This window comes from Ornithorhynchus anatinus, chromosome 1 (genome assembly GCF_004115215.2).
Source record: "Ornithorhynchus anatinus isolate Pmale09 chromosome 1, mOrnAna1.pri.v4, whole genome shotgun sequence".
Classification (NCBI taxonomy): Eukaryota; Metazoa; Chordata; class Mammalia; order Monotremata; family Ornithorhynchidae; genus Ornithorhynchus; species Ornithorhynchus anatinus.
In genome coordinates this window covers 3,319,747-3,344,092 of record NC_041728.1, presented here as the reverse complement: position 1 = coordinate 3,344,092, position 24,346 = coordinate 3,319,747, and the positions used below count along the sequence as shown (strand labels likewise).

At 55.7% G+C, this 24,346-nt stretch overlaps 1 protein-coding gene and 1 non-coding gene across 2 annotated transcripts; both read right to left on the bottom strand.

Moving 5' to 3' along the window:
- Positions 1–3,286: 3,286 nt before the first annotated feature.
- Positions 3,287–15,708, bottom strand: CRIP2 (cysteine rich protein 2). Its single transcript, XM_039910933.1, has 8 exons — positions 15,585–15,708; positions 10,413–10,507; positions 7,687–7,744; positions 7,356–7,502; positions 7,189–7,257; positions 5,685–5,779; positions 3,828–3,885; positions 3,287–3,641 (listed from the first exon to the last, which is right to left on the bottom strand). Exons 1-8 carry the CDS (start codon positions 15,625–15,627, stop codon positions 3,574–3,576), a joined length of 633 nt encoding a protein of 210 aa, XP_039766867.1. The 5' UTR covers positions 15,628–15,708; the 3' UTR covers positions 3,287–3,573.
- On the bottom strand, positions 7,467–7,610 carry MIR1403 (microRNA mir-1403). The gene has a single exon (NR_034871.1). It is a non-coding gene; the product is annotated as a microRNA mir-1403 (primary transcript).
- Positions 15,709–24,346: the final 8,638 nt, after the last annotated feature.

Below are 24,346 nucleotides of genomic sequence, written 5' to 3'. Positions count from 1 at the left end.
TTCTATTTAGTTGCCATTGTTTTTACGAGATGTTCTTCCCCTTGACTCTATTTATTGCCATTGTTCTTGTCTGTCCGTCTCCCCCGATCAGACCGTAAGCCCGTCAAACGGCAGGGACTGTCTCTATCTGTTGCCAACTTGTTCATCCCAAGCGCTTAGTACAGTGCTCTGCACATAGTAAGCGCTCAATAAATACTATTGAATGAATGAATGAATGACCCCAGTGCTTAGAACAGTGCCTGGCACACAGAAGCACTTAACATATACCAAAAAAAAACCCCAAACCCACAAAGGAAGAGATGGGGATTAAGACTGTGAGCCCCATGTGGGACAGCGACTGAGTCCAACCTGATTAGTCTGTACCTATCCCAGCACTTAGAACAGAGCTGGACACACAGTAAGTACTTAACAAATACTATTACTACTGTTATTATTATTATGCAGTCTCTCTCTCACACGCAAGGAGAGACACACAGAAACACAACAACACACTCCCCAGGGGATTGGGGGAGAGGCCAACTCCCCAGGCTCCCTGCAGCTCTGCCCTCAAAACCTCCTAACCCTCTAATCCCCCCCTCTTTCTCTTCTCCCACTCCCTTCTGCTTCGCCCTGACTTGATTCCTTTGTTCATCCCCCGTCTCAGCCCCACAGCCCTTACTTACAGATCTGTCGTTTATTTATTCATATTAATGCCTGTCTCCCCCCCCTCCGCAGACCTTAAGCTCTTGTGGGCAGTGAATGTGTCTGTTTATTGTTGTGCCTTACTCTTTCAAGCGCCCAGTACAGTGCTCTGCACCCAGTAAGCGCTCAATAAACACGATCGAATGAATGAATGAGCCGAATCAGGGGCCAAGCCAGAGGGGAGATGGGCCAAAAGCAGATTCCTTCTCCCCCCGCCCCCCGCCGCTCCCCCGGCGCGTTTTCCGTGGGCTGATTCCCTCCCCCGCCTGCTCCTCCCTCAAAGAGCCGCTCCCAGGGACCACAGACCATGGTCTCCATGGCAACCCTCGGAAACACACAAAACACTCACATCCTCCTCAGGAAAGAGAGCTGGGGAGGGGAGGAGAGGGGCGGGGCGCCTGGAGGAGAAGGTTGGGGTGCCTTAGGCCAGGGGTGGAGCCTGAAGGGGTGACCCCGACTTTGAAGACCCCCCACCTCCCCTCACCCCCCTCTCCATCACATGGTCGGGATTCGGGCCTCTCCTGGCACAGCCTAATCAGCTGCAGGGCTCTCTCGCATCTCCTTCGGCAAATGGCTCCTAAAATGCAGAAATAAAACCATCCCCCTCCTCCCTTTCTCCCTCCTCTTCCTTCTCCTCCTTCTGGAGTCCACACCCAACCGCCTCGTGGGCCGGACCTTACCCTCCGGGCCAGGGAATGGGAAAGAGGGGTCCGGAATGGACCCCAGGGAGAGAAAGGAGTGGGGTGTGGATGTGTGTGTGGACCCTGCCCCTAGGGTCCTGAGAAAAAGGGGGGTCCTGGATGGACCCCAGTGAAAGAAGGGGGGTGTCTGTGTGGCCTAGGGCCTGGGAAACACGGGCCCAAGAGGAAGTGTGGGGGTGGGGGGTGGGGTGGGGGGGTGGGGTGGGGGGTGGGGGGGGCAGTCCCTGCCTCTTGGGCCCTGGGAAAGAGGGTTCCAGATTGGATCCCAGTGTGAGAAGTGTGTGTGTGTGTGTAGGGGGCTCCCAACACTGCTTCATGCCGTGGGGATGGGGACCCTCAGAGGAGGGGAGTGAGATAGAGCTGGGGCAGGCAGGCGGGGTCATCCTTTCTCTGGCCTGGAACACCCTCCCCCCTCAAGTCCCACAGACAACCATCCCCTCACCCCCCTTCAAAGCCTTACTGAAGGCCCATCTCCTCCAAGAGGCCCTCCCAGACTAAGCCCCACTTTTCCTCAGCTCCCACTCCCCTCTGGGTCACACTGACTTGCTCCCTTTGCTCTTCTCCCCTCTCCCAGCCCCACACCATTCATGCCCATTATCTATCATTTTATTTATACCGATGTCTGTCTCCCCACCCCTAGACTGAGAGCTCACTGTGGGCAGGGATTGTCACTCTCTATTGCTGAATTCTACTTTCCCAAGCGCTTAGTAAAGTGCTCTGAACACAGCAAGTGCTTAATAAATACGATTGAATGAATGTGATACTGGTAATTTTTTTTTACCATAATTGACTTAGTTTGTTAAACTTATCCCTTGAAGAGATCATGGATTGTGGAAACAATCCCTAAGACTGTATATAGTGTCCATACGGCAGCCAATGAAAGCTGGTCTTCTAGAACTAAAAAATAATTCATAATTATTTCTCCCATTACTCACTCAATTCAGGCACAGAAGCCCATCGTATTGTCACTTGCATGTTTTTGACATTAAAAATCCCATACATCCTACTTGTTTTGTTTTGTCTGTCTCTCCCATTTAGACTGTGAGCCCTTTGTTGGGCAGAGGTTGCCTCTATCTGTTGCCAGATTGTACATTCCAAACGCTTAGTCCAGTGCTCTGCACATAGTAAGTGTTCAATAAATACGATTGAATGACGGTGATCGCCCCTCAACCCAAAACCCCTCCCTCCCTTCACCAGGTTCTAAACCCAGCTCTGCCATTTGTCTGCTGCCTGACCTTGGGCAAGTCACTTCACTGGGCCTCAGTTCCCTCAATCTGTAAAACGGGGGATTGAGACTGTGAGCCCCACCTGGGACAGGGACTGCGTCCCACCTGCTTTGCTTGGGTCCACCCCAATGCTTGACAGTGCTTGGCAGATAGCGCCTACCAAATACCATAATTAATATTATTGTTCACACACAGCTTCGGCCCCAAACGCCGCCATTTAGCGACCCGCCCCCCTCCTCCAGCCCACCCTCCCGGCCTTGGCAGCACAACACGCTCACGCAGTCAGTTTCTCCAAACTTTATTGTCGGCCCAAAGCCCCAGCAGCTTTATTGTCCCGATAAAAGGCGGGGGGTCGCGGAGGGAGGTGGGGAGGTCCCCGAGGACCCAGGACCCCCTACCCAGCCACTCCCCCTGCCGCAGAGACAGCAGAGACAGCAGAGACAGCAGAGACGAGCGTTCGGCTCATAAATAATGCAAACCCTCAACAGAGGCCTGGCACGTGTTCCTCCCCTCCCACCCCATCTCCCCCTACCCCATTTTCCCCACCCCCATCCCTGGGATCTCAGGGACCCAGGCTGCCTCCCCCCCACCTCCCCTTTCCCACTCCGGCCTGGGCTTCTGACCCGACCTGGGGGTTCCAACCCACCTCGCCCCTTCCCCAACTACTACTAGCCTGTATTTGGGGAGGGGGCGGCAGCTCTTTATTTTTCCTTCGTTTGGATTCCAGGCCCGGCGGACAGATGGGCAGAGATGGGGGTGGACAGGCAGGTGGGAGCACACAGGGTTAGGGTGGTCGTCATCCTGCCCCCCGCCTGAGCTGCTGGTGTAGACAGCTGCTAGTGTAGACGGGAGGAGGAAGCGAGGCCTCGGGGAAAGGGCACGGGGCGGGGGGGAGAAAGAGGAAGAGGAGGAGGGGTTTTGGGGGGGAAGGGGCACAAGAGGAGGTGGAGGGTAAGGGGAGATCCTTAGGGCTGGTCCTTGGCCTCGGGCTCTTTGTCGTAGATATAGCTCCCCACAGCGCCGGTGTTCACACCTGGGGGCAGGACGGAAGGGAAGCGGCTCAGACAAGGTTTGGGAGAGTCTTCTCTACCCCCCTCCCCCAGGACCCCCTCCTCTTTTGGGATAATGGGGAAGGGGTCGCAGAACCAGGTCTCCCGTGCACCCCCACCTCCCACCCCATCCCCAGGGATGGAGAGCCACGCCCGGCCCCACTCCTCACCTTTCGGCCCGAAGAGGATCCCGTAGCAAGGCTTGTGGCAGTAGGGCTGCCCGTCGTGCTGGGGGACGGGACGGGGGAGGGGGGACAAGGTCACTTTTCTACCCCCTCCCCCCGAAATCCCCAGGCCCCTTGACCTTCGAACCCTCAGGCCCCTCTAGACTATGAGCTCACTGTGGGCAGGGAATGTGTCCGATCTGATATTGTACTCTCCTAAGAGCTTAGTACAGTGCTTTGTACACAGTAAGCACTCAATAAATACGATTATTATTATTATTATTAATAATAATAGTAATAAAATAACCTTCCCCTTGGCGGCCTGGCAGACAAGGCTCAGGTCTGCGCTGCTCTCCCGCCCCCTCGTGGACAGATCTAAAACTGCAGCCTGGCTCGGACAGGCCCCGCCTTTCCTAACCAATGGTATTTATTAATAATAATAATGATTATAATAATGATTATTAGGGATTAGGGAAGCATCATGGCTCAGTGGAAAGAGCTCGGGCTCGGGAGTCAGAGGTCATGGACTCTACTCCCGGCTCTGCCACTTGTCAGCTGTGTGACTTTGGGCAAGTCACTTAACTTCTCTGTGCCTCAGTGACCTCATCTGTAAAATGGGGATTAAGACTGTGAGCCCCACGTGGGACAACCTGATCACCTCGTATGCCCCCCAGCGTTTAGAACAGTGCTTTGCACATAGTAAGCGCTTAACAAATACCATCATTAATTAATAATAATAATAATTGTGCTACTCGTTAACATGCTTACTATGTGCCAAGCACTGTACTAAGCTCTGAGCAAATCGGGTTGAACACAGTCCCTTTCCCAATGCTTTTACAGTGTTGGTTAAGAGCTTACTATGTGCCAGGCGCCGTAGTAAGCACCGGAGTAACAATAATAACATTGGTATTTGTTTTTATTTGTATTTGGAGTAATCAACGTAATCAGGCGGGCACGGTCCCTGCTCCAAATGGGACTCACCGTCTTAATCCCCATTTTACAGATGAAGTATCTGAGGCACAGAGAAGGTAAGTGACTTGCCTAAGGTCACACAGCAGACAAGTGTCTGTTTACTCGTGTCGATGTCTCTCCCCCCGCTCCCCTCACCCAGACCGTGAGCTCGTTGTGGGCCGGGATTGTCTCTCTTTATTGCTGTATTGCTCTTTCCCGAGTGCTTAGTACAGTGTTCTGCACACAGTACACACTCAATAAATGATTGAATAGTATTTGGTAAGCGCTTACTATGTGCCAGGCACTGTATTAAGCGATGGGGATAGATGCAAGCTAAACCAGTGGGACGGAGTATTTATTGAGCTCTTATTGTGTGCTCAGAAATTTTGCCCCCATCCGGGCTCTAAGTTTTGGGGCAGGTGAGGAACGGGGAATAGTGGATTAAAACCAGCGTGGGTCAGTGGAAAAAGCACGGGTTGGGGACTCAGAGGTCATCGGTTCAAATCCCAGCTCCGCCACTTGTCAGGTGACTTTGGGCAAGTCACTTAACTTCTCTGTACCTCAGTTCCCTCAACTGTAAAATGGGGATTAAGACTGGGAGCCCCACGTGGGACAACCTGATGACCTTGTATCCTCCCCAGCGCTTAGAACAGTGCTTTGTACATAGTAAGTGCTTAACAAATGCGATCATCATTATTATTATTATTATTAAAAGGGAAGTGGAGGGCACTCTGGTTTTTGCAGATCAGGATGAAGGTGGAAATATTCTGAACTTCACTTGAGGTTTGGGAAGGGAGCCTGGTTTCTTTCCCTTCCCCTGCCTAGCTCAGCCTAAAGCAGGGGCTGACTTACTTCCCCAGGAGACCCTTCCCTCCCGCCCCCCACCCCCATCCCCACCCCCGGCCACCTCACCTCGGCATGGCCTCCCGGGGTCAGGGTCTTGCTGCAGCGCTCGCAGCGCAGACATGGACGATGCCAGTCTTTGCCCAGCGAGGTCACCTTCTCAGCTGCAGGGGGAAGGGAGGGCCAGAATGAGTGAGCATCTCCCCCCGGGCTACCCATGCCTGTGGGAGGCGAGCAGCCCACAGACAATTCCTCTCCCCCTCTTCAAAGGCTTATTGCAGGCCCATCTCCTCCAAGAGGCCTTCCTTGACTAGGTCCTCCTTTCCTCTTCTCCCACTCCCTTTTATGTCACCCTGACTTGCTTTCTTTATTCATCCCACTCCCAACCCCACAGCACATATCTGTGATTTATTTATATTCATGCCTGTCTCCCCCCACATTGGCCATGTTGGATTGGGAGAGGGACAGAGGGCTGGCCAGATGGATCAGACTGGAATGGCTGGCCTGGAATGCCCTGGCCTAGAATGCCCTCCCTCCTCAAATCCAACAATTATTCTCCCCCTGCTTCAAAGCCTTATTGAAGGCCCATCTCCTCCCAGAGGCCTTCCCATTCATTCAATTCATTCAATAGTATTTATTGAGCGCTTACTATGTGCAGAGCACTGTACTAAGCGCTTGGGATGAACAAGTCGGCAACAGATAGAGACAGTCCCTGCCGTTTGACGGGCTTACAGTCTAATCCCCATTTTTCCCTCATCTCCCACTCTCTTCTGCGTCACCCTGACTCTCCCTTTGCTCTTGCCCCCTCCTCCCAGCCCCACAGCACCTATGAACTTATCTGTAATTTTATTTGTATTGATGTCTGCCTCCCCGCCACCGACTGTGTGCTGGTTGTGGGCTGGGAATGTCACTTTTCATTGTTGTACTGTACTTTCCCAAGTGTTTAGTACAGTGCTCCGCAGACAGTGAGCGCTTAATAAATACAATTGAATGAATGAATGACTCTGGAAGGCAGAGGATGGAGTTTGTGACTTCAGGTCAATCGATCATATTTAATGAACACTTCCTGTGTGCAGAGCACTGTTCTAAGTGCTTGGGAGAGTACAACAATAAACGGACGCATTCCCTGCCCACAACTAGCTTAGAGTGTAGAGGGGGAGACAGACATGAACATAAATAAATAAATTACAGATATCTGCTGTGGGGTTGGGAAGGGGATAAATAAAGAAAACCAGTGAGGGTGAGGCAATAGTGTAGAGGAAAGGAGTGTTTAGTCAGGGAAGACCTCTTGGGGTAAGACTATGAATGGGGGGAGAGTCACTGTCTGTCGGACCTGAGGAGGGAGGACGTTCCCGACCGGAAGCAGGATGGGATGACAGGTCGGCGACGAGATGGACGAGACGGTATGTGTACGGTGAAAAGGTTAGCACTGGAGGAGTGAAGTGTGCGGGCTGGGTTACAGTAGAAGAGTAGCGAGGTGACGAAAGAGGGGGCCAGGGGATTGAGGACTTTAAAGATCGCCCCTGCCCCCCCAGCATGGGCGGATAACCGGGAAGAGGAAGGGGGCACTCACCAAAGTAGACCCTTTTGCCACAGCGGGGACACATGTTGGGTTCTCCGGTAAAGATGGTGACACTGGAGGCTGAAACGGGGCAGGGGGAGGGCAGTTGACCTAACCGAACTCCTGAACCCGCCCAATGGGTAAGCCCAGCCCCTCCCGCCCCCCGCCAACTTGCTCACCTTTGCTGGGCCCCCTGGGAGGGTTGGAGGCGGTGTTGACCTTCCGCTCCTCCGCCCTGGCCACATGCTCTATGGGGCCGGTCACCAGGGCCTCGTCCGCTGGCGGCTTCTCATAGATGTAGGAACCGGCGCCACCGATGTTCACACCTGGAGACGGGCCTCTGATATTCACATTTGGACCCGTGCCCGGGTATGGACACCTGCAGCTCCCGCCCTCAGGATAGTCACACCTGGTTGCACCCTCTCCTCCCCTTGTGAGTGCCATGTCCACACGCGTGCACGCGCCCACACAACACACACAAACACAATGGGGAGTGGGGAGTTCTCATACCTTTGGGCCCAAACAGCGTGGCATAGCAAGGCTTGTGGCAATACGGTTTCCCAACATGCTGAAAGTGAAAGCAGATGGAATCAAAGGGAGTGAATCCAGGAAGCATCTTACACGGGCCAGACCACGGGGACCGCATTCAATCATATTTATTGAGCACTTACTATGTGGAGAGCACTATACTAAGCACTTGGGAGAGTACAATAATAATAATAATCACCATATTTATTAAGCACTTACTTTGTGCTAGGCACTGTTCTAAGGGCTGGGGTAGATACAAGATAATCGGGTTGGAGACAGTCCCTGTCCCACGTAGGGCTCACAGTCTTCACTGCCATTTTACGGATGAGGGAACTGAGGCCCGGAGAATAATAATAGTAATAATGATCATGTTTGTTAAGCGCTTACTATGTGCAAAGCACTGTTCTAAGCGCTGGGGGGATACAAGGTGATCAGGTTGTCCCACGTGGGGTTCAGAGTCTTCATCCCCATTTTACAGATGAGGGAACTGAGGCCCAGAGAAGGGAAGTGACTTGTCCAAGGTCACACAGCAGACAAGTGGCAGAGCTGGGATTAGAACCCATGACCTGACTCCCAGGCCCTTGCTCTATCTACTAGGCCATGCTGCTTCTAACAATATACAATATAACAATAAACAGACAGATTTCCCACCCACGACACGCTTACGGTCTAGCGGGAGCTTACGGCCTAGAGGGTCCACGGACTGTATGACAGGTGGAAGTGCAGGGAGACGGAGGCTCGGGGGAAACTTTCCCTCATTTCAGGCCTCCTCCGGGTGTGGTGGGGAGAAAGTGAGGAAGCCCACTGGCCCGACCTCTCCCTCCAATTCCTGTGGAGTCCCAGGGCTGCCATCTGCATTCCGAGGATGTAAATGAAAGAAGAGCAACAGGATGGTGGGGAGAAACTTTGTTGGGAAAGCGGGGAAATCGTTTGCCTGGGGGACAGAAGGATGCATGGGATCCCCTTTCCCCTAGAATAAGGATCTGCTGACCAAGAAAGCCCCTCCTCCCCGCCCCCGCCTCGGGAGGGCCGGCCACTTCTCGATCCCTCCCCCCATCCTCCCCCCACAGTCCCTCTCTCTGCTCCCTTCCCCTGAGCCTTCTCTAGGGAACGCCAGGCCCTGGTGGGGAGGGAAGCTGTTTCCCCTGAGAGGGGTCGATAGGAAAGGGGAAGCTGAGTCCAGGCTTGATAAGACAGAAAAAAGAAGCAGAGACCCAACCCAGGAGTCCCCAGAGAGAAGCTGAACATGCCTCCCACTTTATCTCGGGGACTATATGCAGTTGTTCTTTCTATGGGAAGAGGCAGGAGGGATGGTGAGATTCACTGGGCGTAGGGGTAGGGGGAGCGGAGGCTGAAGAAGCCAATATGGGACCCACAATCCCAGCCACACTGTGCACCCAAAAAGGCTGTCCCTTATTGTGTTGTGTTTGCAGAGCCTGGCACTTTTCTCTTTTGCCTTCTTGTTCAATCAATAGTATTTATTGATCGGCCACTGTGGGCAGAGCACTGTTCTAAGTTCTAAATCTGAAGGAAGAGAGTGGGTGAGGGAAGGGAAGGGATCCACCTCACCCTGTGCCTTCTCTCACCCACTCTCTTCCTTCAGATTTAAAACTTAGAACGGTGAGGGTGAGGGAAGGCACAGGGTGAGGTGGATCCCTTCCCTTCCCTCCTCACCCAAGTTCTGTCAAACTTGGGTCCTGTCCCCTGGCCAGGGTGATTCAAAGCTCACCTCCCCCAGAAGTCTTCATGGACACAACAGCAATTATTTCCCACCCAATGCCCTCTCAAATATTTACAGTATTACACATAGGAAGCAGTGTGACCTAGTGGAAAGAGACCGAGCCTGGGAGTCAGAGAACCTAAGTTTCAAACCCGGCTCTAACACTTGCCTGTTGTGCGAGCTTGAGCAAATCACTTAACTTCTCTGTGCCTCAGTCCCCTCATTTGTAAAATGAGAATTCAGTATCTGTTCTCTCTCTCAGACCATGAGCCCCTTGTGGGACATGGTTCATGTCCGACCTGATTGGCCCGTATCTACCCTAGAGCTTAAAGCAGTGCGTAAAATAATAATAACAATTGTGGCATTTAAGTGCTTACTATGTGCCAAGCGCTGTTCTAAACACTGGGGTGATACAAGCAAATCACAGTCCCCGTCCCATGTGGGACTCACAGTCTCAATCCCCATTTTCCAGATGAGGTAACTGAGGCCCAGAGAAATGAAGTGACTTGCCCAAGGTCACAAAGCAGAAAAGTGGTGGAGCCAGGATTAGAACCCATGACCTTCTGACTCCCAGGCCTGTGCTCTATCCACTACGGAACATAGTGAGCACTTAACAAAAACCGCAAAAACAAAACCAAACCGGGGAACTGTGTCCAACGTGACGATAGTGTATCTCCCCCAGTGCCTAGTACAGTGCTTAGTACATAATAAGAATTTAACAAGAACCAAGAATTTTAACAAGAATTTTATATGTAGGAGGGGGCTGAGGTTTAACCTCGCCTGTGTGACCATATAATAAGGTCTCTGCTGTTCTCTAACATGGGTTGAGAAGGGACACGGCCTGAACCCTGATTCATTCATTCAATCGTATTTATTGAGAGTTTACTCTGTGCTGATGGGAGGGACTGGTCAGCCCCATCTGCACCCTGATGCCTGGGTGGGGTGGGAGGGACAGAGGGAAGAGTCGGGGGGCAAAACACGATTTTACCTCCGCGTGACCCCCGGGGGTCAAAGTCTTGTTGCAGCGTTCACACTTCAAGCAAAACTTATGCCAGTCTTTGCCCAGAGAGCTGACTTTCTCGGCTGCAGGAAGAGACGGAGACTGAGTCAATCAATCCATCGATAGCATTTATCGGACGCTCACCGTGTACCGAGCACTGCACTACGAATAGGCATGAGGATGTCCGCCTCCCACTCCCCCCTCGCCCACTGATTGGCTGGGCCTATCTTTCTTTACATGGATTCCCCCATCCCCTCCGCTGCCAACTCAGCCAGGGCACGGATCGGGGCAGGGACATCAAGGGTCACCCGCCAAAGCCCCCTGCCCTTTCCCTCCCGGGGTATTTAGTGGTCTTGACTGGGCGACTCATTCGCCCTCTCTGAGCCTCAGTATTCAAACTGGACATTTGCCCCAGGACCCCATCGGTGCGGACTCAATCGGGGCGCTGGCTCTGCCTTCTGGAAGGATGTTGTTTCTGGGCCTTCCAGAGGCCTGTGGGCCCCTCCCGGCAGCTCTGAGCCCAGTCCGGGTCCCAGCCCGGTGGGAGTGGCCACAGACCTCCTAATCCTCTCCCTTAAGGGTCCTCTCAGCCAAAACACCCCGTCCCAGCCCCAAGAGAAGCCACACCTTGAGCAGCCGAAGGGGTGGCAGGGGGTGGCGAAGTGGCTGGTAGATTTCCTGCTTGCCCCCCAAAACACACACACGCAGACCCAGGTCCCGGGGAGGAGGGGGAGGCCTCAGATCTCTAATTTCCTCCTCCTCCTCCTCCTCCTCCTCCGGCGGGTGTGGTGAGTTATCCCGACGCGTCCTGTTGTCCTTGGCCCGGACCAACTTTCCAAAGGGCCGGAGCCAAACCAGGCCCCGCCCTCGTGGCCTCCCCCGCTGGGGCCTCTGGGACCCAGAGACTCCCAGAGAGGCCGAGAGACACGCAGAGACGCAGGACCTTGGGAGAGACTCGAAGCCTTCTCAGGCTGACCCCCATTCTCCCCTCCACCGTCCGAGAGGCGTCCGCCCCCTCCCCCTGACCACCTGCTCCCTTCCCCTGACCACCTGCCCTGTCCACACCTCGACCACCCTCTGGCTCGCTCCCTTTGGGCAGCTGGGGAGGGTCGGATTCCCTCCCTTCGCACTCCGGAGGACCCCCGCCCCGTTGCCCGGGAAACGCCCGCATATTGCGCGGCTCATCCCGGGCTGGTCCTGGGCCTGGATTGTGTCCACCTGCAGCGGCCGCGCCAGAGGAAACCAGTGGACAATGGCCGGATCCCCGGTTCGGGGGCGGTGGGGATCGACCACTCCTCTTTCCTGCAGCTCCAAAAACAGGGGAGGGGGGTGGGCCCAGGGGAGACAGCTGACGTCACCTCACTCATCCCCTCCCTCCCCTCCCCCGTAGAGGCTGGTCCTTTCATTCATTCATCCATCCATCCATTCATTAATTCAACCGTATTTATTGAGCCCTTACTGGGCGCAGACCACTGTACTGAGCTCTTGGAAAGTACAATTCGGCAACAGATGGAGGTCATCCCTACCCAACAACGGGCTCACAGTCTTGGGCCCGACCGGGGGCTCTTGGCTCGCCCAGGGCACAAGGGGTGATGGGTTCATTCATTCAGTAGTATTTATTGATTGCTTCCTATGTGCAGAGCACTGTACTAAGCGCTTGGAATGTACAATTCGGCAACAGACAGAGACAATCCATGCTCAACATCGGGCTCACAGTCTAAACGGGGGAGACGGACAGCAAAACAAAACAGAACAAAACAAGCAGTCTAATGTGTGTCTGAATGTCTGAGGGGGGGGGGGGGTGGTCATCAGCCCAATTAATTCATTCGACTGAATTTATTGAGCGCTTACTGTGTGCAGAGCACTGTACTAAGCGCTTGGAAAGCCAATTAGGCAAAGGATAGAGACAAAAGATAGAGACAACGGGCTCACAGTTTAGAAGGGGGGAGTCAGACAACAAAGGCAGCAGACAGACATCAGTAGCATCAAAATAAATGAATAGAATTATAGATCTCTACCCATCATTAATAAAATAGGCCATAACTACATACAATTCGATGGGGGGACCGGGAGGAAACCAAGTCCTGCCCCCTCCCACCCCCCACTCCCGGCAGCCACCTGTGCCCAGGGCCAGGAGACAGCTGCCGCAAACATCTGGACCACATGCAAACTAGAGGGTGGGGTGTCCTACTCGGAAATCCCCCCACACCTGCCCCCTCGGCCCCCAGACAGACGCCCCCGGCCCCCGGCCCCATCTCCCCCACCCCTTCCATCCCTTGTCACTCTGCGGTCAGTCGGGCCGGACAGGTCATCCGGAGGAGTCAGAATCGTCTGAAAGGGAGGGAGGGAAGGAGGGAAAGAAGGGAAGGGAGGGAAGGGAGGGAAGGGAAGGGAGGGAAGAGAGGAAAGGGAGGGAAAGAAGGGCTGCGTCCAGGGCCGCCCCCCGCCCATCCAAGTTGCGGGGCCTATATTTAGCTGCCAAATTTCCGCGTCTAGAGAGTCGGACCCTGGGGCTCGGATGATGTCACGCCGCCCCCTCCCCTCTCGGGGCTCGCCCCTCTCCCGTTGGGACCCTCCCTCCGTCCTGCCCAGGGTGGGTGGGGGGCGGCCACCATGCAGGCCTGGAAGACCCCCTCTCCGGGACGCCTGGGTCCGGCCCTCCTGGGTCCGGCCTGGCGGCTTCCCCTTCCCGCATGAATCGCCCCTTTGTCTGGGCTTGGGCCCGGGGCGGGGGGAAGGCGAGGCTCAGGACTGGAGGCGGGCCAGGGGCCTCCTCTGCCCCCCTTCCTCGGCCCGAGACGTCCAAAAAAGCCCCCTCTCCTCGCCTTGCGAGGAGCTACCCGCCCTCGCGTGGACCCCGATGAAGTGGGAAGGAGAGGGGCGGGACCCTCTCCCTCCTCCCCTCCTGACCTGGCCGGGGTCTCCATCGCTTCCAAACCTGCGGGGGCGCGGGCGCTCTAAGACATATAATAATAATAATGGTATTTATTAAGCGCTTACTATGTGCCAAGCACTCTTCCAAGCGCCGGGGGTGGATACAGGGTAATCAGGTCGTCCCACATGGGGCCCGCCGTCCTAATCCCCATTTTACAGATGAGATAGTTGAGGCCCAGAGAGGTCAAGTGACTTACCCAAGGCCACACAGCAGACAGGGGGCGGAGGCGAGATTAGAACCCACGACCTCTGATTCCCAAGCCCGGGCTTGTTTCTGGGCGTGTGAAATGTACGCGTGTTTGGGTACGTGGGAGGACCAGTGTGTTTTGGTGTGAGCGCTGGATGCCGCGGTCGGCATGGCCCCCACCCCCCATGCCACTCCCCAGGGGTCAGGCCCACCCTCCAGACCTCGAAGGACGACCCAGGGAGCAGGAAACGAGCTTACGACCCCCTCCCCAAGGCGGCCCCGTAGCCCCCCTACCCCCCACCCGCGCCTTCCCCGGGGACGGTCCTTATTTCACCCGCGGTCTCACGCTGATCCCCCGGTCTCCCCAAGGCCAGAGAGGGGGTAGGGGGGAGACCTGTGACCCCCAGGAGCGGGGCCTCGCCCCGCTGAGCCCCCCTTTCCGGGAGCAGGTGGATGGGAGCTTTGTAAAATGGGGATTAGTAATAATAATAATAATAATAATAATAATAACAATGGTATTTGTTAAGCGCTTCCTATGTGCCAGGTACTGTACTAAACGCTGGGGTGGATACAAGCAAATCAGGTTGGACACAGTCCCTGTCCCATGTGGGGCTCACAGTCTCAATCCCCATTTTACAGATGAACCACACGTGGGACAGCCTGATTACCTCGTATCTACCCCAGCATTTAGAACGGGGTTTGGCACCTAGTAAGAGCTTAAAATATACCGTCACCCGGGAGGGGGGTGGGGGTCTGGCGAGGGAGCCAGGCCCCCCGTGAAGAATCCCCGGCGTGTCTGAAAAGGCAGGGGAAGAGGAAGGATGGGGGTCCCTGAGACTGAGCAGCCTGGATCAGGGGATAGAGCCCGGCCTTGGGAGTCAGAGGACTTGGGTTCTAATCCCGACTCCGCCTCTCGTCTGCTGTGTGGCCTTGGGCAAACCACTTCATTTCTCTGGGCCTCAATTCCCTCTTCTGGAAAATGGGGATGAAGACTGTGAGCCCACGTGGGACCACCTGATGACCTTTTATCTACCCCCAGCGCTTAGAACTATTGCTCGGCACTTAGTAAACGTTTAACAAATGCCATCATCATCATCATTATTATTATTATTATTTTCCACGCCCACCCGGGATTATCACCCTCGCAGCCCTCTAGCGCCTAGGTCCACCCTCCCTCCCCGCCCAAGGTCTAATTACCCCCCACTCTCTGTCCTCCCTTCGGAGGGGGAGAAAGTGAGAAAGGTCGAAGCGGGGTTGCCCCTCAGGTCCTCTTTCCTCGCCCACTCGTGTCCGCGCCCCCGCCCCCCCTCCGGATCCGAGGTGGATGGACGAGATGAGTCGCCCGCGGAGCCGCGCCCCTTTCCCATTAACCCCCTGGCATCCTGGCAAGGGGGCGTGGGGGGATCTAGCATGCCACACCCCAAACCCGACTGCCCGCCTAGGCCTCCCTCCACGTGGTACCGTTACTGGAGGAATTTGGGGGTGGGGGGGGGGAGAGGGTGAAATTGGGGTTCCCCAGGATGGACAATGAAAAGCCCCCTCTCCAGCCTCACTCCCTTCCTGGGGTCCTTTAGGATTTAAGCCCTCGGCGGGGCGGGGGAGTCCAGCTGCTGCTGCACCTGTGTAAGACGCCCCCCACCCCCCGGGGCTTCGAGTGCCCCCTCGACACGAGCTCCCGGTGCCACCCACACGCGGGGGCAGTGCCACCCACATTCCCGTCCCTCTGCCGAGGCCGGGGGAGCCGCCCCCACCCCCGGGAAGTGTCCGGTCCCGCCCGCCCCGGCTCGGACCCTCGTTGACGACCCCTCGGGGACTGGAGGCGTGGGAACGGGGGGCACCCCTGGCATCGCCAGGGAAGACTTTGGGGGGTGGGGGCCGGGGGCTGTGGAGCCCCGGGAGAGGGATGGGGGTCGTGGGGAGCGGAACGGGAGAGGGGAAGGGGCGACACGGGGTGGGTGGGGGGGGGGCGCTGGGAGGGCACGGGCCCCCCAGGTGGGCACAGGTGTGGGCGGAGGAGGGGCGGGGCCGGGGGCTCTCACCGAAGTAGACGGTCTTGTCGCACTTGGGGCACTTGGAGGCCATGGTGGGTGGTCGTCGGCGGGGTCCGGGGGTCCCGGGGGTCCGGGGAGCGGCGGAGGGGCGGAGGGCCGGTCCTGGTGTCTCGGCGGCCCCGCAGCAGGCCCCGCCCCCGCCCCCAGGCCCCGCCCCCGGACACGCCCCCCGCCCCCGACCCGCGCCACCATTGGCCCGCCCCCCCCGGACACGCCCTCATTGGACGACAAGCCCGGCGGGGGGGAGGGAGAAGAGGGGAGGGGGTTGGGAGGGGTGGGGGGACAGAGTAAGCGCTCAATTAATGCTATTGAATGAATGAATGAATGAGCAGGGGGAGAGGGGAGGGGGCTGGGTGGCATGGGGGAGGCGGGAGAAGGGGGCTGGGAGGAGGGGGAGTAGACCAGGGGGAGGGGGAGAGGGTTGGGAGGGATGGGGGAGGGAGAGGGGGGAAGGGTTGGGGAGCGGGGAGAGGGAGGGGAGAAAGGGGGAGGGAGGGGTGGGAGGGATTTGGGAGGGGGAGAAGGAGGGGAGAAGGGGGTTGGGAGAGGAGGGAGGGCTGGGAGGGATTTGGGAGGGGGAGAGGGAAGGGGGAAGGAGGGATTTGGGAGGGGGGAGAGGGAGGGGAGAAGGGGGTTGGGAGAGGGTTGGGAGGGATGGGGGAGGGAGGGCTGGGAGGGATTTGGGAGGGGGAGAGGGAAGGGGGAAGGAGGGATTTGGGAGGGGGGAGAGGGAGGGGAGAAGGGGGTTGGGAGAGGGTTGGGAGGGATGGGGGAGGGAGGGCTGGGAGGGATTTGGGAGGGGGAGAGGGAGGGGAGAAGGGGGTTGGGAGAGGTAGAGGGAAGGGGGAGGGAGAGAGAGGGAGGGATTTGGAAGGGAGAGAGAGGGAGGGAGACGGGGTTGGGAGGATTTGGGAGGGGGAGAGGGAGGGGAGAAGGGGGTTGGAGAGATGGGGAGGGAGGGGGTGGGAGGGATTTGGGAGCCGGAGAGGGAGGGCAGAAGGGGTGGGGAGAGGGAGAGGGAAGGGGGGGAGGGATTTAGGAGGGGGGAGAGGAAGGGGACAAGGGGGTTGGGAGGGATTTGGGAGGGGGTTGGGAGGGGGTTGGGATGTCTCCACTGCACCCCCCCCCCCATCCTGGTGGGGGGACGGGTGGCCAGTTCTGGGGCCGCCCCGGAGACCCAAACCAGAAAGGAACTCGGGCGGCGGGCCTGCCGAACCCAGGCAACGGGCCCAGAATAAGGTGCGGTGGAGTGCGGCTTGACGTGAAAGACGGGGTGGGAGGTCTCGGTGTTTTCTCTCTGGATCTGGATCCCGCTTGGCCTTCCCCCTGCCCAGCCCAATTCCTCTTCTCCCACTCCCTTCTGCATCGCCTCCACTGACTCCCTTTGTTCATCTCCTCTCCCAGCTCCACAGCACTGATCAAAATAATCATTCAATCATTCAGTCAGTCCTACTTGTTGAGTGCTACTGCGTGCAAAGCATCGTACTAAGTGCTTGGGAGAGTACAATATAGCAACAGGTACATCCCTGCCCCCAACGAGCTCACAGTCTAGAAGTGACGATGATAATGACAATAATAATGGTATCTGTTAAGCGCTATGTGACAGGCACCGTACTAAGCTCTGGGTATGTACACTCCTGTAATTTATTTATATTAATATCTGTCTCCATCCCTCTAATGACGACGATGATATTTATTAAGTGCTTACTATCCACCAGGCACCGTACTAAGCTCTGGGGTGGATGCAAGCGACTCAGGTTGGACACAGTCCCTGTCGTAGTCTTAATCCCCATTTTACGGACGAGGTAACCGAGGCACGGAGAAACGAAGTGACTTGCCCGGGGTCACACAACAGACAAGTGGCAGAGCCGGGATTAGAATTTATGACCTTCTGGACTCCCAGGCCCGTGCTCTGTCCACTCCACCATGCTGCCGACGGTCACTCCGTCATGGACAAGGAATGTATCTGTTTACTTAGTACGATGCTCTGCACACAGTAAGCGCTCGGTAACTTCGATTGAATGAACGGTTGGGGCACAGGCTGATCACCTGTCCCTTCTACATCTCCTCCCTTTAGTGGCCCCCCAACCCCTGGGTGGGGGTGAGGGTGTTCCCCTGGCCCAGGGGTCAGCCGGGGGGTCGGTTCGGCCCTGCCCGGCTCCGGCAGCATCTGGAGCCCGAGCTGGGCGGAGGTGGGGGTCTCTGCCCCGATCGGGGGCCCCGTGGCCTCCCGGGTCCGCCAGGAGACTGACCGTGAAACAGGAGCCGCCACGGTCCCTGGCCTGGCGGCCCCGCAGGCGGGCAAGGCAGATTTTCAAGGACAATAAACAAGGGAAAAGCTTGGACCGAGACAATCGACATCCGAGACCCAGGGCGCCACCGCCCCCCTCCCTCCGACACTGGGGTGTGTGTGTGCGTGGTGGGGGGCTGGGGCGGTCATCCCCATCTGTCCGCCTGTTGCAGCTCTGTCTGGGGGAAGTGCCGCCGTGCCCCGCCTCGCCCAACGACATCTCTGTCAGGGCCGTCATAATAATAATAACGGTATTTGTTAAACGCTTACTACGTGCCAGGCATTGTTCTAAGCTCTGGGGTAGATACGAGATAGTCGGGTTGGATGCAGTCCCTGTCCCAGATGGGGCTCACGGTCTTAATCCCCATTTTACAGATGAGGCCCAGAGAAGCCAAGGGACTTGCCCCTCGTCACGTAGCAGATAAGCGATGGAGCTGGGATTAGAACCCGGGTCCTGCTGACTCCCAGGCCCGGGGGCTAACCACTAGGCCATGCCGCTTCTACATTAGGCCACGCAGCCAAGAACACACACTGTACGTATGTTGGTTTGTACATGTGTGACCCACTACAGGCATGTTAGTATCCCAAGCATATGTGAGGGAAGAAACCCAGGTAGGCGAGGCCCTGATCTAGGCATCAAACTAGTGCTTTTTCCAGTGCCAAGGCCATAAAGAAATCAGTCGGCGAGACTAAAAGAAACTAAACACACTGTTTTCTTCCCCTCCTCACAGGGTCAGGTTTCTGGTTGGGACTTAGAAAGAGAAGCAGAATAGCTTGTTAGAAGGAACCTGGCTTGGTAGAAAGGAGACCTGGGCCCTAAACCCAGCTCTGCCACTTGCCTGCTGTGTGACCTTGAGAAAGTCGCTTCACTTCTCTGTGCCTCAGTTTCCTCATCTGCAAAATGGGGGTTCGATGCCGGTCTTCACTCCTACTTAGACTGATTGACTGTACTAAGCAAATGGAGGAGTCCAAAAAACACACTTTTAGTTTTTTATAGTATAGTAAGTGTCAAGTGCTGTTTTAAGCGCTTGGGTAGCTACACGTTTATCAGGTTGGACACTGACCCTGCCCCACATGGGGCTCACAGTCTCTGTAGGAGGAAGGAAGAGTTAATCCCCATTTTACAGACCAGGACACAGAAGTTAAGTGACTTGCCCAAGCAGAATGGAGTAGTGGATAAAGCACGGACCTGGGTTCTAATCCCAGCTCCACTACTTGTCTGCTGTGTGACCCAAGGCAAGTCACTCCACTTCTCTGGGCCTCAGTTACCTCATTTGTAAAATGGAATTGAGACTGTGAGCCCCATGTGGGATAGGGACTGTGTCTAACCTGATCTGCTTGTATCCACACCAGTGCTTAACAGTTCCTGGCACACAGTAAGCACTTAACAAATACCACTATTATTATTATTTTTATTATTATCATCAGCAGGCAATTAGCAGAGCTGGGATTAGAACCCAAGTCCCCTGACTCCCAGACCCACGGTCTACATGCTCTACCTTCTCAGAGTTAGTAGACTCAATCCCTGACCACAAGGAGTTTGGTCTAGAGGGGGAATTATTATTATCATCATCATTACGCCCTGCCTTCGAAGGGCTGACAATCTCATGGAGGAGACAGGATTCTTTCTCCGGCTCTGTCTCTCTCACTGTCCTGGGCTCGGAGGCTGAGGAACAGCTTCACAATTTTGGAAATAGAGGTGTCCCTACTGTTTAGGGGTTGAAGAGATCGAAATGACCATAGGCAGGTGAGGTGACTCTCGGAAGGCTTCCTGGAGGAGACAGAGGGTGGGGCAGGCCTGGAGCCCCCCGGACCCTGTTGGGAAGGGGGTTTCCTTGCCCCTGCCATGCATCGATCCCCGCCAGAGCTGGAGGTAGAGAACCCCTGCCCCCCTCTCCCAGCAGAGCTCAGCTCCCCTCGCCCCTCCCTGTGCCACCGTTCTCAGGCTGGCGCCGTTTTCTTTGTTGCTCCCGTTCTCATGGCAACGGTCTCGTCGGCAGATTCCTCCTCCAGGATTGGAATGACGGGGCTCGGGGACTTGGGACAGATATGCACCTTGGGGTTCAGCCCAGTCCACTCCCCCAGGGCTACTGGGGAAGACCTATCCCATCCACTGTCCCACCAGTCCAGCTGGGCCCAGCTCCCAGTTGCAGCTCAGTCTAACCAGCTCGGGTTTCGGCTCCCAGTTCCAATCCAGTATAACTGGCCCAGATCCCAGTCCCCAGCTCCAGTCCAGTATAACGGGCCCAGACTTCAACCCCCAGCTCCAGGCCAGTATTACGGGCCCAGCGCCCCCCGCGACCCCCCCCCCCCCCAGCTCCAGGCCAGAGAAGCAGCATGGCGCACTGGGTAGAGCAGTAGGTCATGGGTTCTAATCCTAGCTCTGCCACTTGTCTGCTGCGTGACCTTGGGAAAGTCATTTCCCTTCTCTGGGCCTCAGTAACCTCATCTGGAAAATGGCGATTGAGACTGTGAGCCTCGCATGGGACAGATACTGTATCCGCCCCAGTCGGCTGATATCCACCCCAGCGCTTAGTACAGTGCCTGGCACCTAGTGAGCACTTAACGAATACCGTAATTATTGTTATTAATTATAACAGGCCCAGACATCAGCCCCCAGCTCCAGGTCAATATAAGGGGATTGACCCGCTGTCACAGTAGTCCCGGGAGCAGGGGCTGGAGCCGCCCTGCAGTCCCTCATCTGGAGGGCTGTTGCCCTCTCCGTAGCCACAGGGTCTCCCGGATCCCCCTCCCCAATCCCGCCTCGGCCCACTCCCACGCCCGCGAGCTGCTGTTTCAGCACCCAAGACAGCAGCCGCCTTCCCGTCCCTGCTGACCGAGGTTGGGGGGTGGACGGGAGGGGCAGAGAGAGGAGGGGTCACTCTCCCTGACCTCATGGCACTGGCAATATGATGGGAGAGACAGGACACACGCACAGACAGTCCTGGCCACTGACCGGTTTTCAGCCGGGCCCTGAGAGGCCGCGGAATGACCCGGGGTGACCTGACCAAGAACTGGGGGTCCAACAGGGTCGATGGGCTAGAGCCGGGGCCGAAGAGGTGGCCAGGGTGGGGGTGAGGTGGTCTGTTTCTCCGCTCTGCAGCATGTGGGAGCCCCGCTGCCCTCCAGAGGCCCCCCACCACCTCGCCACCCCGCAGGGTTGGCTAATCTCACGGGGGATCCGGCCCAGGCCTGGATAGGGAAGAAACGACCACTCCCCGGCCCAGACCAGCCTGGGACCATTCCCTCCAAGCAGACCCCGTCGGTGGGGGGCTCTTGAGTGGGGGGAGCAAGGTGATGGCAGGGAAGAAGCTATTTTGAGGCTGGGTCCCCTCCCCCCGTTCTCCAGGGGGTCGACAGGCCCTTCAGCGCCACCCGCTTATCTGTTTCGGGGGCCCAGGGGGTGGTATGTGCAGTGGGGGGAGAGTTGAGTGACGAGCATGAAGGCAGCCCAAAGTCATCCCGGTTTGGCACGTTGTCCAGAACCTTCTGTGCTCCTCGGCAACGGCCTCACCCTCTCCGTCTCCCCCTCCCCGATCCCCAGCACTTCCGGGCCTTGTAGGGCCATGGGTTGAGTCCGGCAGTGTGGGGTTGGGGAGGGGCTTCTCGTGGACTGTCTCTGGCTGGGACAACCCAGACTACCCACCCGCATGTTCTGCTGCCCCTTTCCAGGGCCGGGGGTTGGGGAGGGTAGTTCCCAGGACATTGAGACCCTGGGCTGGACCCAGGCGTGGCTGAGCGGCTTCTTCCCTCTAGTCCTTTCCCCAGCCCCTGCAGCAGGTGGGATGGAAGTTAGAGTCAGTCCAGGGCTGTATGAACAGTAGGCACCCAGTGTAGATGGACAACGATGAGGATGAGAGCATTAAGGGGGAAGGTGGGTGTGCGGGGAGCCTTCAGAATCCCGGCTCTGCCACCTATCAGCTGTGTGACTGTGGGCAAATCACTTAACTTCTCTGTGCCTCAATTACCTCATCTGTAAAAATGGGGATTAAGACTGTGAGCCTCACTTGGGACAACCTGATCACCCTGTATCTACCCCAGCGCTTAGAACAGTGCTCTGCACATAGTAAGCGCTTATCAAATACCAACATTATTATTATTATTATTTAGGGGCTGGAGGTTTGAACTTTCTCCCCACCGCCTGACCTTCCTTTCCTTTTCCCTCCCCGCCCTCCCCTCGGGGTCTAACAGAACCTGCGACCATCCAGGGTCCAGACTGTGGGCTATGACCACTTTCATTCATTCATTCAATCGTATTTATCGAGCACTTACTGTGTGCAGAGCACTGTACTCATATGACAATAACAGACACATTTCTGTCCACAACGAGTTTACAGTCTAGAGATGAGCTTGAGGAGCCAGAAACTCCGGTGGCTTGATGGCCTCCCTCCCCTAACTGCTGCCTCCCAAGGGGATGTGGGAGGGTCTCTGAGACCTTGGGTGACCCTCTCCCCCTCCCAACTCCTGTCACCTCGGGGAGCAGCCTGCATCCTCCTTATGAGGCTGGGGTCGGCTCCTCTGGGACTGCAAGCTCCTCTTCTGTTCTGTGGTACACTCCCAGGAGCTTAGAGAGATATTCTACACACAGTAAGTAAGTGCTCGATAAATACGATCGATTGATAATAGGCAACTTGGGACATGGCAGCCAACGGGGTCTCCTCTCTGGGGCTCTCCCCGGCTGTTTTATCCGAGTCTATAGGAGGACTCTGGACTGTAAGCTCATTGTGGGCAGGGAATGTGTCTTATTTATTGCTACATTGTACTGTCCCGAGTGCTTAGCACAATGCTCTGCACGCAGTAAGCACTCAATAGATACGATTGAATGAATGAATGAGTTCTGCCTGGGATCCATCCTGCGCCGGCCCTGAGGTCGGCACGGCATGGGTTTGGACCCAGTGTGGCTGCGTTTAGACATTTCTGCAGTTGGACAATCCTCTGGTTAGAATTTTGCAGTGACGCTGGACCAAAAATAAGAATAAGATATTAATAATGATGAATAATAATAATTATGGTATTTGTTAAGCACCTAATCTGTGCCAGGCTCTGTACTAAGCACTGGAGTGGGTACGAGCAAATCAGATTGGACACAGTCCCTGTCCCACGTAGGGCTCAGAGTCTCATGAACCCATGACCTTCTGACTCCCAGGCCCAGTCTCTATCCATTACACCATGAGCTTCTCCCAAGCGCTTAGTACAGTGGTTTATACACAGTACGAATTCAATAAATACAATAGAATGAATGAATGTGTTTCTGTTTGTTGTGGAGGCAGAGGGGCAACCACTGGAGGTTTTTGAGGAGAGGGGGGAAATGGACAAAACATTATTTTTTTATTAAGAAAAATGATCCAGGCAGGCAAGCGAAGTATGGACTGGAGAGGGAAAAGAAAAGAGGCTGGGAAGTCAGTGCGGACGCTGATGCAGAAATCAAAGTGGATTAAGATAAGTGCTTGGGATCAGCATAGTAGGATATCCTCTCCGTCTGTCTGTCTCCCCCTCTAGACTGTGAGCTCACTGTGGGCAGGGAATGTGTCTGTTTTATTCTACTCCCTCGAGCGCTTAGTACAGTGCTTTTCACAAAGAAAGTGTTCAATAAATACGATTGAATGAATGAATGAAAGAATGAAAGGATAGAGTGGATTTTAGTGGTGTTATGAAGGAAGAAATGACAGGATTTGGTGACAGATCAAATGTGTGGATTGAATGAGAGAGTTGAGTCAAGGACAATGCCAAGGTTATGGGTTTGTGAGATAGGGAGGATGGTGGTGTTTCTACCCTGTCCTCAAAGAATGCCATTGATTGATTGGTTGATTGAGTGGCACTGGCTGGTGGTGTGGATGGGCATTTCTGGGTATATTTGTGTCCTTGGTTCTAAAGGTGTGTGTCCATGTAGGTAGATGGGGGCTGGAGGAGCTTAGGACCTCTAAGCAGTGTGGCCTAGTGGAAAGAGTACAAAACTGGGAGCCAGGAGATTAGAGTTCTAATCCCAGTTCCATCACTTGCCTGCTGTGTGATCTTAGACAAATCACATAACTTCTCTGTGCCAATCAATCAACTGTATTTATTGAGCGCTTACTATGCTCAGAGCACAGTACTAAGCACTTGAGAGAGTACAATATAAGAGGGCTTTTTTCATGGTATTTGTTAAGTGCTTACTATGTGCCAGGCACTGTACTAAACTCTGGGGTACAAGCTAATCAGTTTGGTCACAGCCTACGTCCTACTTGGGGTTCACAGGCTTAATCCCTATTTTACAGATGAAGTAACTGAGGCACAGAGAAGTGAAGTGTCCTGCCCAAGGTCACACAACAGACACATGATGGAGCCAGGATAAGAACCCAGATCCTCTGCCTCCCAGGTCCATGCTCTTTCCACTAGACCACACCACTTTTCTGTGTTGGTAGTGTTAGTAGACATGCTCCCTGCCCACAGCAAACTTGCGCTCGAGAGGGGGAGACCGACA

Excerpts from the sequence above, each read along its gene's own strand:
- CRIP2 (XM_039910933.1), bottom strand. The coding sequence starts at position 15,627 with ATGGCCTCCAAGTGCCCCAAGTGCGACAAGACCGTCTACTTCG. Across the intron at positions 10,508-15,584 it reads CGACAAGACCGTCTACTTCG|CCGAGAAAGTCAGCTCTCTG; the intron begins GTGAGAGCCCCC and ends CTCTTCCTGCAG. Across the intron at positions 7,745-10,412 it reads CCCCCGGGGGTCACGCGGAG|CATGTTGGGAAACCGTATTG; the intron begins GTAAAATCGTGT and ends TTTCACTTTCAG.